The sequence below is a fragment of the Temnothorax curvispinosus genome, unplaced genomic scaffold, assembly GCF_003070985.1.
Source record: "Temnothorax curvispinosus isolate PA1 unplaced genomic scaffold, ASM307098v1 QBEX01005552.1, whole genome shotgun sequence".
NCBI classification, from domain to species: Eukaryota; Metazoa; Arthropoda; class Insecta; order Hymenoptera; family Formicidae; genus Temnothorax; species Temnothorax curvispinosus.
This window is the reverse complement of record NW_020215332.1, coordinates 70,587-87,294: the sequence shown is the minus strand read 5'-3', so window position 1 is coordinate 87,294 and position 16,708 is coordinate 70,587. Positions and strand designations below refer to the sequence as shown.

The following is a 16,708-nucleotide window of genomic DNA, read 5'->3' as shown; positions in this document are numbered from 1 at the left end:
AGAAATTATATTTAGGATTTCTTTTTCAATCACTTATCTATTCGTGTTTTATGTAAAGACAGTTCAACAAATTTGAGAGCAAACTTAGAGAAGAGATAACAAGAATATTGACGTTTGACGCGAGAAATTATATTTAGGATTTCTTTTTCAATCACTTATCTATTCGTGTTTTATGTAAAGACTGTTCAACAGAGATAAAAAGACAAATTAAACAGAGAATAAAAATAAAATTAAAAGTGTTGTGTGAATAATTAAAAATATACTTATAAAAATAAAAATAAAATAAGTTAGAAAAATAATTAAAATAAAAAAAAGTTAAGTACGTAATTAAAAGGAAATGATTGAATTAAAGCATAAATGGAAAACAATGTAATTTTGAAATAAAAACGTAAAAAATTGCATCGTTATTTTTGTGAGCGAATCACTTAGCAATTGAGAAATACTAGTCCGAATTAAAAAGAACAACATGAAAAGGATAATTGGGAAATTAATGGGAAGAAATTAAATAGTAGAGATTAATTAATCGCAGGTTAAGGCCAGAATCCAGAATGAAATCATTGTCTTCGGAGTAGTCGTCGCGGTTAGGTGATTCCCCCTTCGTTATGCATCGCGTGCACCGCAAGGAAGTACCGTTGAAACCGTACTTTCCTTTTCCTACCGGGAAAACGTCATTTCCGATTACAGGTTTCAGGAAAGGTAACGATCGAAGGAGCGCGCGCCAAAGACACAAAGCAATTCGCTACCGCAAAAACTGCGCAGTGCTCGTTTCGCATCTCTTTTGGGAATATTTGAATATCTTTACATTTGGATATTATATCTTACATTTATGTACGCATATTTATTTATGCTTATGTATGTCAAAAAATGTCAACCTGTATTAAAATTTATATGGTATATTTCGGACGGTGCGGTCGTCCAGAAACGAGTTTTGTTCCTTTCCTTTCTAACTTTTTGAAGCGATCGCATTTAACGGTGGACCGGCGTGAAAAAAGTTGTGACGCAAAAGCCGAGAGGTGAATCGGTAACGAGCCTGAATAAAAGAACAAACTGTTTTATAGCTACGTAATCTTAAAAGGGATCGAAAAATTTCAAAAGATACAAGTACATTTCAGATTAAATCATACTTCTCGATAACCAATAAGTTTTTTTTAAATTAAATTCTCTTGAAATTTAGATCTCTAATCACGATTCGATATTCATTTAATTTTCCTAAAGTTGATGTCTCCATATCCGCAATCTTCTTAACGTTTAAACATAATATTTTCGCAGATATCAATTGCATTATCATTATTATTTTTCACACTACGATAAGATAAAAAAGATAAAAAGATACAAAAGTCAAAACAGTTTTATTATTTATAGGATTAATTACAGAGATAATTTTTGCTGCATTTATGTGAATCAAGATTGATTCACTGTATTTGAATAAATATTTAAACTTTCTCTCAGAAATTGTTTCAATTCTTTCTAAAATCGAGGTCTAAAGGAAAGATAACTGTAAATTTCTCGACGCTGCTTAAATCAACCTTCAAAAGAATTTCCCGTTTCATACGAAATTCATCTTAAAGCGGAGATGATTGACCGCAGTTTCGTCGGCGACACGTTACCGAAAGTACACAAGGCGGTAAATTTTTTATTTATCAAAATGACGTGTATGTATGTGCACATTTCACGCGCGAACTCGTCTACGTTTGTTTGTGTTCGTGCACTCGCCACTTTTAACCGTGATATCCCTACTTCTTTCCTGTACGCCAGCCAGGCGGTAGAATTACTAGAACGAATACCTATCTACGTGAGGCCCGACCGGCCCGAGAGCTCAACTTGCGACAGTTGTCGTTCGGTCGCTCTCAAAGAGCCATCTCGGCTTCGCCGTAAGTTGGTTTCCGTAGGATTTCTAATAAAAAAATCTTGAAGGACGGCAATACCTTAAAGGACTCTACAGAAACTATCAAGCAACATTTGACGCACATTCAAGTACTTGTCAAAGGACTCGTGAGGAGCTGTCAACACAAAACTAGGAAGAATTTATTAATTAGTTGGACGTTAATTGCAAGACTTTGGGGTGAGTCGAGATTCATTCATCATTTTTAATTTTATTTATGTATGTTTGTCATTTTTTGTATTTATATATTTATAATATTTATAATTTATTTTATTTATCGTACATCTGTTTAATTTAATTTGTTTTGCGTGATTAAATCTTTAGTAGATATAATAAAGAAATATAACAAGAAATGGATATATGAATGTTAAAATTAAGAACTCAATGTAATGCAGCTAAAGTTAGTCGGTTATCGCAAACATATAAGACGTCAAAATCTGCCGGAAAAGCTTTAAGCACAAATAATAAACAAACATGTAAGACAAGTCGGAGGAGCAAGTCTAGATCATAATTTCGATCACCTTGAAAGCCTGAAGCACAAATGGCGCTATACGTTAGACGCGGAATGAAACGTTTGCGATTCAAATCAAACTAGCATTTAACACGACGTAAGATGCCAATCATGGTCTCTTCTAGTAAATACGTGACGTTTGTACAAACGTCCAGCTATTTTCGCATTTTATCGTCGTTTTCACGTCGTTTTCACGAAAGTCACGCGCTATGTTTTTCCATTGTTCCTGATATTTCCATTGATACGCGCAACTCGACGGCATTTTAGAATACTTCTTGATTTTTGAGAAAAATAATTGTTATTAAGAAGAAAAATGGTTAATTATCATATAAATTATATAACATGCTTTGCAAAAGCTTATTTTATTAAAGAAATATTTTAATAAATGATTTACTGTATCGTTCACATAATTATATTGCGTAAATTAGAATATTTTTGGATGTGTAGACGTTGGATTTAATTAGATATTAAATTAAAATTGCGATATGAATTTGATTGAAAACTGTGATCACGTGAATAAAGGTAGAAAATAGAGATACAAATAAAAACTTATATAATAAAATTATGTAAATATAAAGGTGTATATGTACATAAAAAATATACATTATATAATCCTTTTTGTGTTGTTTAGTGACACCTATTTCTTTGCAGTTTTTCTATACTTTTACGTATTTTATAATTGGTTTGCGTATTTGATATTGTACGTTAGAAGTTGAGCAACTCGCGCTCTCGTTTTACCCCATAGGCAACCAAGCCGTGACGCTGCTGCGGAATATAGAGGCGTTATTGGTATATTCACATCTAGTTATTTCAGATGACGCTGTGTTCTACGGCGTCCATATAGTAAAAATTTTTCTCTGTTGCCTAAGTTCGTTCTAGTTCCTTCTCGACCTCAGCCTCGTACAGATGTACACGCGATATACTAATAAAGCAAAATTTCAGTTCATTAATCCTAATCGATTAATTTCGTCATCCCTGACCTGCCAATTCTAACAGATACCATTATGTTTCTAATACTTGTATGTGTGCCTACATTAATAATATAAGTATGTAATTATTTTCCCGTTTTTTTGGTCTTACCTAATTTCTAAATTCATCTATTACTTCTAAAATAAAATTTTTTAAATCAAAATTTGACACTGCAAAATTTTCTTGTAAGAATTTTGATAATTTACTTATATGTAATTTATATCTGCGGTATATATACTTTTTATTTATATTAAACTTTTTCGTTAAAAAAAATGCCAAAAATTTTTTTGATATTAAATCCGCCACTTTGATTTATTGAATTTCGATTTCAGATTTGCAATTAGCAACTCCAAAAACCTCCATATACCTACTAAAATTCAACAAAATATGTTCAATTGCAGAAAAATTTGTACAACAAAGGAATAATGGGGAAAAAAATAATTAATTTAACGATTAAATTTTTAAATCTAACCGGGCATTAAAATTAAAATTAATATATTTTACTTTAATATATACTTTTATTTTTTAAAAACCTTAGATTTTAAAATAATATTTAATTAATTTAATTTAAGCCAAATTAAGCTTTCACCGATCGATGAAAAAGCTATTAGCCTAAAAAAAGTTTCGGCCTAAAGTGGAACGAATGGATCGCCGGTCGGACATGGCCGATCGTCGATCGATCCTTTAAAGGGATCGAGAAGAAGCCGTGCAATGTCCACCGAGAAATAGCACGGAAAAATAAAGTGGTGGGGAAAAATCCTGAGAGAGACCCCATATATGGATAACGATCTCTCTAACGGTTCAGATAAATCACTGGAGGATCTAACGGGTGATTTATGCTTCCGATTCGACTGGTCTTCGCTTTCGCGGAACGACCGGCGACAAAAGAAAACGAACCCGAGGTGGATTCTCAGATGAACGGTAGAACGGAGGGGAGATTTTATTGCCAGGTGGAAGGCAATATTGATAATCGCAGAAGGCGAGAAGGACCTTTATTTTGTTCGCCGTCGAATGTAGCGAAGCGTGTGAAAAGGAAGCCAGAGGAGGGGCGGTATGGGAAAATGACAAAAACTTGTGACAGAAAAACCGGAGAAACGAGACCGCGCACCTGGAAACCTTCGAGGTTTCGTTACCTATCTATTTATAGGACGTGCATGTTGCGCACCGTTTTCTGTTGCAGCTCTGTTGCGATCATTGTTGACAGATGATTGGAATGATCCATATCGAGATTGCCAGATCGTGTGAAATCTAAATATTCAAATTTTGAGACGACTAGAATTAAGTCATAAAACACACTTATACAATCTTTAAATAAACAATTATATAATTACATTATAATTAAGTAGATATAACTTGAATTAAAAAGTCATATAAAGATATTTAAAAAAATGTTAAAATTACACTTAATAATAATAAAATAATTAAGGACTCTCAATAATAATAAGAACATAAAAGAAATTGGCAATAAGAGAGTCGACGCGGTTATTAGTACGTAATGTCAAAAGACAGATACATTTGCATATTACAAATTTCCGGACGTTTCGGCTCTTCTTCGAGTCATCCTCTCAGCGGTACAACAATAAACCATTCTCCATCATAACCATGAGCGTTCGGATTAGGAGGTCGGAAAACCATGAGAACTAAATGATTGCTATCTATAAGTGGTCAAACATAATTAATGAAACAAAGAATAAGAGCAATAACTCATTTTTATCTGAACACTCACCAGATAGTCCGGAGAACGGAGGATGGTTAACAATATAAAATTACATTAAAGATTAAAGTGTCCATGACATGTTATTGTCACGATAGATTGCACGACACTGTGAGCCGTTAAGTGGAATAAGAACAATTATACCAAGTAAATTAGGAATCTTGTAGGTCATAATGGAAATAAAAGTGTAAATAATAAATAAATAAATGTATATAAATATCATTCTCAGACCAAGGAACAAACAAGCGCAATGTTACAATTTATTTAAATTTATTTAAAATAGGAACGTATGCATGATGTAGGAATTTAGTATCTTTTTGTAAATCAAGGCTATTAATTTGCAATTTAATGTAAATTATTTTTGAAACAAGTCGTTTTTATAGATACATATTTTTCCTTGTCATAGACTGCGACATTCTCCCAGTCGAACTCATGATCAAAATTTACTCTATGTTCCGTAATAACTGAATGTGTATTCGTATTCCAACAAATGTGATTTCCATTATGACCTACATGACCCATTCCTAATTTACTTGGTATAATTGTTCTTATTCAACTTGACGGCTCACAGTGTCGTGCGATCTATTGTGACAATAACATGTCATGGACACTTTAATCTTTAATGTAATTTTATATTGTTGATCATCCTCCGTTCTCCGAACTATCTGGTGAGTGTTCGGATAAAAATGAGTTATTGCTCTTATTCTTTGTTTCATTAATTATGTTTGACCACTTATAGATAGCAATCATTTAGTTCTCATGGTTTTCCGACCTCCTAATCCGAAGACTCATGGTTATGATGGAGAATGGTTTATTGTTGTACCGCTGAGGATGGCTTGAAGAAGAGCCCAAAACGTCAGGAAATTTGTAATATGCAAATATATCTGTCTTTTGACATTACGCACTAATAACCGCGTCGACTCTCTTATTGCCAATTTCTTTTATGTTCTTACACTTAATAAAATAGAAATTGTACTATCATGCATATGTCATATTACAGAATAAAGTAAATAGCAATAAACAATAATATGCAAATAATAATATAACATATGCTGATGACATTATGCGAACGAGAGCACGCTTCATAATATTATACTTTCGAAATTAGACAGCGTTTTGTGGAATTTCCTAAGGAAATTTTTTAAGCTATTATTTGTGGAAAGATTCGCGTTTTGATAAAAAAGCTTCCATAACGTTTAACACATAAATAATCGCCAGTACAAACAAGAAATAATTGTTCTATCTATTAGCACGCAATTCGCAACGTAAACTTGCGTTGTTGTCGGCGCGCGTTCGTGATTTGATTAAATCTTTGCGGAAAAAACGCATTTACTTCATGATCTTACAGCGATGAAATTAATGGCAGGAAGGCTAAATAAACGATGGGAAATAAAGATTCGACTCGAATTTCGCAGAATTTCCCCGACACTGTCGCACGCCTCTATATTAACGTGCGAGCGTTAACCGCACTTTTACAAGCCGATGAAATTGTCGCGGTCAAGCGGAATTCATTAATTCAGCTAATAATGCCACGCGGACAAAATGTTATAAAATAGAAAGTCGCGCGAAACGTTAGAAAATATGATAAACGACATGATGATATATCGATGGTTTGAAAATGTGTGTTGGCTCACAGAAAAGACGGATTTGAGGCCTGTTAAAAAAATGTATTTTTAAAATATTAAATTTCAGAACATCTGTAAATTTTTATTTGCTGAACGCGTATTATAATTATTATATATTAATTATTAATATCAGTAAATTGATTAATTAATAAATATTAATATATAAAAATATATATATTAATATTATAAAATATAAAATTTCTATGAAATAAGTATTAGATTTAAATTCTGTAAAATATTAATTATTCTAAATGATTTCTCGGCTTACAATCTATATTCGCGAAAATCGGGATTGACGAACGATCGTGTGATCTCGTATAAACACATCAACAAATAAATCCGGTTCCTCTGACTTACCGGGCTTTCGTAACGGCGAGATTTAGCAAATCGGCCATGCAAGCGACAAATAGCTTTATGACAGAGTCGAGCGGATGCGAAGGAGGAACAATCTCGGGCTGTGACATCATCTGTAGGATCGGATCATCTCGGCTCACGACTTTAGTAATGACGCCTGTATAATTGCGTAATCCGCGTGATGGCATTTTTGGAAGAGAAGCCGGTTTGCCTCTGACGATGATTTGTTGCTTGAAACATTTATCGGCAAAAGAAACGTGGTAAAAGGAACAAATCACGAAAAGAAATCATAGTTCTGAAACAAATTTAAGACATTAATAGTAAATCCACAATTTTTTTAAGTAGGTAAAAATAAAATAAAAATTGCCAATTGCATCTTTAATGTCGTAATTATTCGGAAAAAACTTAATTAAAAATGTTATTGAAGAATGAGATTAATAAAATTTAAATACAATGAAACATAATTTTAGAATCAGTTTTATCGAAAGTTATAATAACTTATACTATTTTTTATTATTCTAACTAGATATATATAAATTGTATTTAACTTAATTAAAAATTAATTAATTCGTTGTTTTACGCATGCAACATGAAAAAAAACTTAATTGTGTATCTAATTAAACATGATATGTACTAACAATAAGAATGAAATTCTAATGTACATAGAATAATTTTTATTCTTATTATTCTTCATTAAAGCCACGCAAATATCGCAATTATATAATTTTCAATTATATAATTACGTCCAATTCTCATTTTTCTTGTTCTAAAGAAGCTATTTATATTCTTTCCAAAATTGCAATACAAACAATAACACAAAATTGTAAATTATAGAGTAGTAATATACGGACAATGAAATATGTGAGCTTTTTGTTTTGATTGGAAAAGAAAAACACGGTTGCTTGTAATTAAAGCGCGTAAAAGCGTTCGATCAGCGAGCGATTGGCGCGATTAGGTAATTCGAACCGATCGTTTGAGGTAAGGATGTAACGATCTGCATACGTAATGCAGTCTGGCGAAGCTTTCGTCGCGGCTGCGCTCATAAAACGTCGCGTCCTCGATCTAGATCCACTCCGTCGATCGACATCAGAGCCGCTAAACGTCGCTAAAAAAGAGTGTTAAAGCTCAAAAGAAAAATCCATTTTAAATTTTGAACGTCTAAAATGCTCTTATTTATTCATATTACATAAAGACGATAACGAATTAAATATATTTTGTCTCTTGGAAAAATGCCGTTAAAGTAATAATCCTACGTCATAAAATCTCAACAAAAATTACCCTAGTATTAAAATTTTTTGTTACTTCGAGATAAACATTTTTTTACTCTTTATTCGGATTACATATATTTGTTTGTAATACATATATTTTTTCCCCTCTTCCTAACATTGATTCCATTTTTCACTTACTTTTTGCTTACATATCTCAGATGGTGAATCTAAAGAATGCTCTGGGCGCTGACGAGCTCACCGACAAGAAGGTCGGTCTTTCTCGCGCCCTTCTGGCGGAATTCTTCGGCACCCTGTTACTCAACTTCTTCGTCTGCGGTACCGTGGTGACCGGAAGTGTCGTCGCTATTAGCTTGTGCGTTGGTCTGGTGGTGGCGGTCGTAATCCAGACGATAGGTCATATCTCCGGGGGTCACATCAATCCGGCGGTCACGTGCGGTCTCGTTGTCATTGGCAAGGTAGTGACAGATTTTATATTAATATTCAATAAAAATTTCAGTATTTTTAACTTGCCCCTGTAGAAAATTCCTCTAAACACTTGATCTGTCTAAAACCTTCTATTTAAAATCGCTTTCAATCTGATATAATATATGTGTATACGTCTATCATATGTAAACCGAGAATCGTTTATTATTCCGCAAATGAAATCTATCCTAGAAGAGCCCGAAGAATTCGATATCCCGCGATGAAAATCGATCGTCTTTGCATCTATAAAGAAACAGAACTATCTGGACGATCAAAACAGATCCCAGTAAATTTCAAATAAACGCGTTAATAAATGCAATTAATTTTTATATTATCACATAAATGATTCTAGTAATTAAAAATCAATTGAGTATGGTTGATTGAATTAATTATGTGGCTTATCCAATCAACTTGAACTATCTGTTCAAGTTCGTCTTCTTTTCTTGCCCAAATGTTTCCTGTCGGTTAATTACGGTAACAATTCTCGGTCGCAGGTACCAATTATCAGGGGTGTTCTGTACGTTGTGGCGCAATGCGCGGGCGCTATCGCGGGTTCGGCGATCATAAGAGCCCTTTCGGCCGATACGATGGAGGCTTTCCTGGGCGTGGTGAAGCTCTCCCACGGGATCACTCCAGTGCAAGGATTCGGCATCGAGTTCTTCCTCGCTTTGCTCTTGGTGCTGGTAGTTTGCGGGGCGTGCGACGCCGCTAAACCAGACAGCAAGGGCATCGCGCCTCTTTTAATCGGCCTGTCGGTCTCCGTCGGCCATCTCGCCGGCGTAAGTACTCCGATTCTAATCACAAAGACAGTTCCTACTTATTTTAATTATATTTTAAATATTTAAAAATAAATCTTAAAATTGTATTAAATTACAATTTTAATTTAATTCAAATCGAATTTAATTCGATTATCCTAATATAATACATTTATTTTGTACTCTTTGAAGTTTAAAATTTCAAAATTAACTCTTTATTATTGTAATTGCTTTAAAGTCTTATTGTTAGATGTCTTATAGAAATTCAAGAGTTATAATTTTGTTTTGTTTTTGTTATTATTTTACGTTTTTGTAACAATATTTTAATAATCAGATACCGCGAACGGGTGCGGGGATGAATCCGGCGCGTTCGCTGGGCAGCGCCGTGGTGATGGGCGTCTTCGACAATCACTGGGTGTACTGGGTGGGTCCAATTATGGGCGGTATCGCCGGTGCACTCATCTACGTGCATGCGATCGGACCTGCCAAGCAACCGGAAATCCCCGCCAGGACTTATGCCTCCGTCGCCACCGACGAAAAGGAGGTACATCGTACCACAAGAATGTGAGATCACTTTCAGACACGAGTAGAAAATATCCTGTTGCCGAGATCTCATAATCAATTTTATCTCATTCTCAATTTTCCATAAATTTATTAAGTCTTAAATTTTCCTTAATTTCTGTTAGATAAATTTTCCAATTTTCTTAAACTTTTTAAATAATTAATAAAGAAGCTATACATTTTTATTGAGTTCCTTGATTTTTTTAATAATTTATTTAATTTTTGGTAAACTCTTCATGATTATTCAGATATTTCAATTTTTTCAATAAATAAAAGATTAAGTATTGACTAAATTAAGTATCGAGCTTTGGATATTTTTTTCAAATTGTCAGTGTCTGAAGGTGGCTTGAAAATATTTTAGTTTCTAGATACAATGTAAGTCTGGCATCTTCCTATATGCATTAACAAACGTTTAATCCGCATGAAAATCGCTGCACTGAAATACGCATTAACTTTCCACTTATAAATAATACTATTTATTAGAATTTCGATATTTTTTACTTGACGATGTGACTTTTCGGGAGCACAAATTCTTGTCCGATTCTTGCAAAGGGTACTTAATAAAAAAATTTATTCGTGCATGCTCATAATGTATGATAGTAAAATGCGATAGAAATGCGTTTTTATCTTTCGAAGAAAAACATATTTTTTTTTTTTTTTAAGAAAAAGAATCTCGTTCAAGATAATTTTTCGTACCTAATTTTCATAGAATTTTCACAACATTAAAAGAGTCGAAAAAAGAAAAACCATCGTTCAGAAACTTTTCAAGAAAACGATAGCATACAAGATATACTTGCTTTTATGACTATTTCGCGCTCTTTCTTCATTCTTTACAAAATCTCCCAACTATTTTGCACCGGAACCAAGTGCACCACTTTTGCCGGGATAAGAGACTTCCATTCTAAAGTCCACGATCGTCTCTATCCCACAGAGGTTCGAGTACATTGACAGCGGACGTGGCGGACTTTAAGATACGAAGATGCCCAGACGTACAAGAGCGATCTAGCGATTCGCCCGTAGTATAGAACTTCCGCGTCTAAAAAAAAAAAAAATTAAAAGAGAATAGCGAACATCCTTGTTTTACAGCTCCAGAATCTTGCCAGCAGGAAAAACGCCAGTCTCGCTTGACGCTCTTAACCGACTCTAACCGTCTTTCTCTGCCAACTCGCCAATCATCTTTTATCGTATATAATGTGATAAGAACTATCCGACAGCTTTTATATGTAAAAAGTACCGCGCGTGCATTTTGAAACTGAAGTTTATATAAAATTGCTTTCTAATGGAGTGATGTTAAAAAAAAAAAAAACACGATTGTGACGACGTCGATTTTTATTGATCCTTGAGGAGATAGGACGATCTACGGGCGCAATCATTTGCATTTCAATTCGCTGACTTTAAAATAAAATGTACATGTTTTTCATAATTAGGTACAGTTAGCAATTTTTAAAAGTTCAGCAAGAGAGATATTAACGTAATTTGAAAATGCCTTTAATGCTTCAATTATTTAAGGCATCATAGAAATATATAGTCACAAAGAAAATTTAATGCAACTAAATAAATTAAATTGATAGTTAAATTTCTCAAGAGAATTCCATGCTTTATAAAATATTAAGGCATTAAGAGTCTCTCTCTTTTTTTTTTCTTCCTATAATTTTTTGCCAATTTATAACAATATCTTTCATTGCACGAATTAAATTTCAAAAAATTTGATTATACGATAATGATATAGATCGTCGTCCTGTAATCGTGAAAGATTCGAGTGTGAAGAAAGCCAAAGAGATCTTTTGTCACGAAGTAACGTTGCCGACATCTCATGCCACATTGAGTAACACACACGGAGAAAAAGTTACGGTTGCTACAACAGAATAATGCTGTTAATTTTCGCCCATCCATACAAAAGGGTTATGGAAACCATAGTACTCTGGAAGTGACCTATTGTTTCTATATGGTTTCCATATGGTTGCCCTAACCTTAGTGAGGGTAGCTACTATATGGATGTTGCAACCATAATATATGGATGTTACAACCATAATAAACAAATATTCACCCGACAAAAAATAATTATTTATTTCGAAATTTTATTACTACTTTTTAACTAAATTTGTTTCTTAAGATGCAGTCCATGATTATAAATATTTTTTCGCATTTAAAAACACATATAAAAACACACTTACCTTGGTGGGATTCGAACTCGGGACCTCTGGATCGTGAGCCAACTGCCTTACGTGGTAGACCACTTCTTAATTTAATGTTAGTGTTATATTTAGTCTACATATGTCAACCAGCGCAAATATATAATTTTTCAAAAATCATCTTAAGAAACAAATTTAGTTTAAAAAGAGTAATAAAATTTTGAATTGGATATATGATATAATATATTTCTTATAATGTCGGGTGAATGTCAGAAACCAGTGTCGGCTCATTACGAAATTTTGTGTTTGTAAATATATTTATGAAAAAAGTATATTTATAAAGGCCTATCTACATAAGACGCAGAACGCGAGTCGCAAGACACACGCACAGTCTACATGTCAATCTAACCTCTATACACAAAGAGGTTAGATTGACATGTAGACTGTGTGTGTGCTGGCGACTCGCGTTCTGCGTCTTATGTAGATAAGCCTTAAAGTTAAAACATCCTTATCAAATTCACTTTATTCTATGCAGAAATTCTTTCGCGCGCGCAATGGAACTAAACTCTCAATCATGTGTTCAGTGCTGTACCGTGCAGCTATATCTTATGGATCTCTCAACCATAATAGTTGTGCTGCAGATCACATAAGAGGGATAGCAATAATCCTTTGGTTGAGGCAACCATATACGAGGGTATTATAACCGAATGTTACGTATCGTAAGAACTACGGTTATGACAACTGTATAAATGGGCATATCTTAACAGCTACATTCAATGTAATATCAATTTAACTTGAATTCACATACATTTCTCTTTTAATCATAGAGAACATTGTTGTAACAACCGTAACAATTTTCTCCGTGCATATATAGCCACCCGTTTATTGCACAAGATGCATTTTGATAACACCTTTGATAATTATCGATCCACCTAACATTTGACTAAATTTGTCTGCACTTTAATCACAATAATACTAAATAAGATCATGCAGTCTGCTTAAACGTCATAAGTATGTGAAGCAATTTCAAATTTTAGCATTTGATAATGTTAGTGAATGCATATCTGTTAACTTATCATTTTATATTATATACATATATGAAAAATCTTAATTCAACCTTTAATAATTTATCCTTATTTAGTTACTAATTAATAAATAATAAATATTTTGCTTGCAAACAAGCAAGATTCGATCAGAGTAGTTATCCATTACCTTTTTTTTAATAAATTATCGTTTTTTATTTGCTTAGTCATTTGTATGTTTTATTAATTTATAAGCTTGTGTGACTTTTCGATATTTTCGCAATTAGATTAACGCAAATGCATGCTCGTAATTATTTCGCGTAAGTTGATACACAGATGATTGTGTCTCGACATTTTTTACCCGATCATCGTAGATCCCTGAATCTTTTGACATGTTCACATGCACGTAAGTTTATTAAAAACAAAATTGTAAGATATTTGATTAAAAACCATGCACTATATAATTGCTTAAAAGCATATCGTAAAAAAACGCGACTAATTTTCAAGTAATCGTGACTTTTAATTCATCATATATATTTCATACCTTGGCAACAAAAATATGCATTAATAGAATCAATCAATCAAATAGAATCAACAAGACAATATTTATATATTAATAATGATCATCAGAGGGTACGTATGTATTACTAACATAAATGTGAACGTTATATGTAATGTTGTATGAAATAAAATGTCTAAGTTTTTATATAAATCTGTCGAATTATTATTATCCTCTTGCCAATAATAAAACGCTACAATAATTGTTATACCTACTTGATACCTACTATATATAATATATAATTATGTAATAATTCTTACCTCTTTCTCCCTCTTTGAATTGCCTGTTTGTATATTAATTGTTGCTCGGAAGTGGATGGGACGGAGAAAAGGCGCAATAAATATCCAGGTGGACTTTCTACACTTACACACTTTTGTATTTCATATATAGTTCCAAGTATCTTGCAGAATATCGGGTAACCTACATGTTACCGTTTCAACTAGTTTAACGAAATAATTCTGTATATGATTACTGTAAACATATATCCATAGTTCATTATCTCTTATGTTCCCAACGTTATAAATGTGTTGACTTGCAGAATCAGAGTCCGTTGCACCAATAAGAAAACGAGAAAAAAAGGAGAAAAATAAATCTCGCGGTTTTAATATCTACAATTATTCTAAACGTAGGAGCAAGCTCGAAGAAAAAGAATTAATTTAATCGTAGATTAAGTCGATCGCGACTTCAATTAGCGACTTGCATTTCAATCGACGTTAAAAACCGGTTAGCTAAATCATTTGTTTCCGTGTTTCGGAAATGATAGCGTAATTATATAATTTAGAATAGTCAAATTACTCTAACATTTTCAGATTAAAATGCAGATGTCTTAATTACATTGAATTAAATAAGATATTCATCATAATTAAAAATCGTAAAAGTGACTTAATTGACTGGGGGGGGGGGAGTGCCAGGCGAATGACAACCGTTGGTTGGTGCAACTGGCCCTGGCTACGCACTAATCCTTAACGCTAAAAAAGAAGACAAATCCGACGACTTTTCTTTTCTTTTTTTTTTCCCTTTGTTTTGTCGTAGCGAAAGCGAACGTGCGCGAATGAAGAAACCGCCAGGAGAGACACGGTATGTACATATTTCTCACAGCTGTGATACAGTTCGCAAGTTGATGCCAATAAAACCATCCGGTGGCTGACCATATATTTACAATTGTCCTCTCATTGCGGATGTACCTAGTCGAACAACAATACGGGCGAAATAAAGGCAAGCATGTTAGGAATCGGAAACTCTTTCCGATCTAGAAATCGCTCTGTTCACCTCGAGAATTGGCATGAATCAAATTTTGCGATATCAGGGTAAATAAGATAAGATATGGCAGAATCAATAAGATACTTCAGAATGTTGCAACTTTCCAAGCTACCAGGAAAAGCAATAAACATAATTGTATAGCTACGAGAAGGAAAGCTTTGAAATGTACATAATAGGTATCTTGATACGTGTTAAATAATTAAGATAATTCGTCACGTTCGCGCGATAATGGTAAATGATACATGATTCGTTCAAGTCAGTTTTACCTTCGTCAAATCTATCATCTTCGGACAGAAAGAGGAGTGAAAGACATGTGAGAGAAATTTCGACGTGATCCTAATGCCCGTTCTAGACTGGAGGATGAGCCGACTCTCGGCTCATCCGCCTTCTATAGTGTACGTGACATAAACTATACATAACCTATAGATTTTTACCCGTCTACACCACTCACTCGGATGAGCCGAGAGTCGGCTCATCCTCCAGTCTAGAACGGGCATGAGAGAAGCGCGATCACCGAGCTTCGATATCGTCGAAGCGACAAAAAAAAAAAAAAAAAGTGCTTAAATCAAAGAAATGCAACGATATTCTTCTGTAAAAGCGTTCTCACACGATTGATTTAGTTTTAATATCTGTATACACTGTAAATCCAAATAGCTCATTTTACATGTTTTGTTGGGTGTTAAATTAACACGCTTAATCGCATTAAATTAAAAGTTAATACGGTTTAGCTGTGTTAAATGACGTAATTTAAAATGACAAGAAATGTGTAAGAAGAGCTTCAGTTAAAATGTCAAAATAACACACTTCGATTCGCAGTGTATGTACGTTAACGGAATATATAAATGCTTGTTGCTGTCAGTTTAATTCGCCGAAATTCTCGTCGAGTCTTGCGCAATTGGAAATTAACGTTGCTATTCTGAATATCAATGATACTGTCCAAGTTAAATTGCATTAGGATAAGAGAGACATTAGGACTTCATTTAGTATTTAAGAAAATAGATTAATAATTTTAATGAACGCTTTTTCATAATTATGTATATGGAAATGGGAACTCAAGATGACAGAAGAGACAAAGTCAATTATAAAAGCTAACATTATAAGAGTCAACTAGAAAAGAATAAAATTTTTAGAGGTCTTGTGATGTTATGTCAGAGTGTTCTAATATATTATTAAGTGTATTTATAATATAATATATATTAATAATATAATTTTAATATATAATTATAATATTTATAATATATATTATAATATTAATATATATTATATAATATCATGCATTGTAATAATTAACCCTATTCACTCCAACGTTTTTTTCGCCCCAATAACCCTCCAACCATGCACTTTCGAGTCCCACGTGTTTTTTATAATGTTAATAGCTTTGAAAAATTCCCCAAAAATTATTATAATATCTTTGTACCTTCGACTAAAAATCAATGTAAAGAACATTTGAAAATCATTTATTTAAATATTTTTTTACAACAATTATATGTTGACAAACACACGTTACGACTCGTTTTACTTAAAAAATCATAACTCACGAACAAATTGACGAAGCTTAATGAACCAAAACGCAAATTAAAGCTAAAAGTAGTGCAAATGAGAAAAAAAATATGAGATAATTATTAATTAAATAGGAATACTTAATTTCGTCGCCGCAAATTTGGTAATTTTTA

At 33.1% G+C, this 16,708-nt stretch overlaps 1 protein-coding gene across 3 annotated transcripts in view; it reads left to right on the top strand.

The window, feature by feature from the left end:
- LOC112454946 (aquaporin AQPAn.G-like) overlaps nt 1-11,892 on the top strand; it is a 27,025-nt gene extending 15,133 nt beyond the window's left edge. Inside the window, exons 1-5 of one of the 3 annotated variants that reach the window (XM_025016600.1) lie at nt 1,802-2,062; nt 8,482-8,739; nt 9,241-9,525; nt 9,836-10,045; nt 10,994-11,120. In XM_025016600.1, coding sequence (XP_024872368.1) covers nt 8,482-8,739; nt 9,241-9,525; nt 9,836-10,045; nt 10,994-11,032 — 792 coding nt within the window. In that variant the 5' untranslated portion in view covers nt 1,802-2,062 and the 3' untranslated portion in view covers nt 11,033-11,120. Of the gene's footprint in view, nt 1-1,801; nt 2,063-8,481; nt 8,740-9,240; nt 9,526-9,835; nt 10,046-10,993; nt 11,121-11,148 lie in introns of those variants that run through there. The other 2 variants (XM_025016597.1, XM_025016599.1) reach the window with 2 other exon arrangements.
- Nucleotides 11,893-16,708: the final 4,816 nt, after the last annotated feature.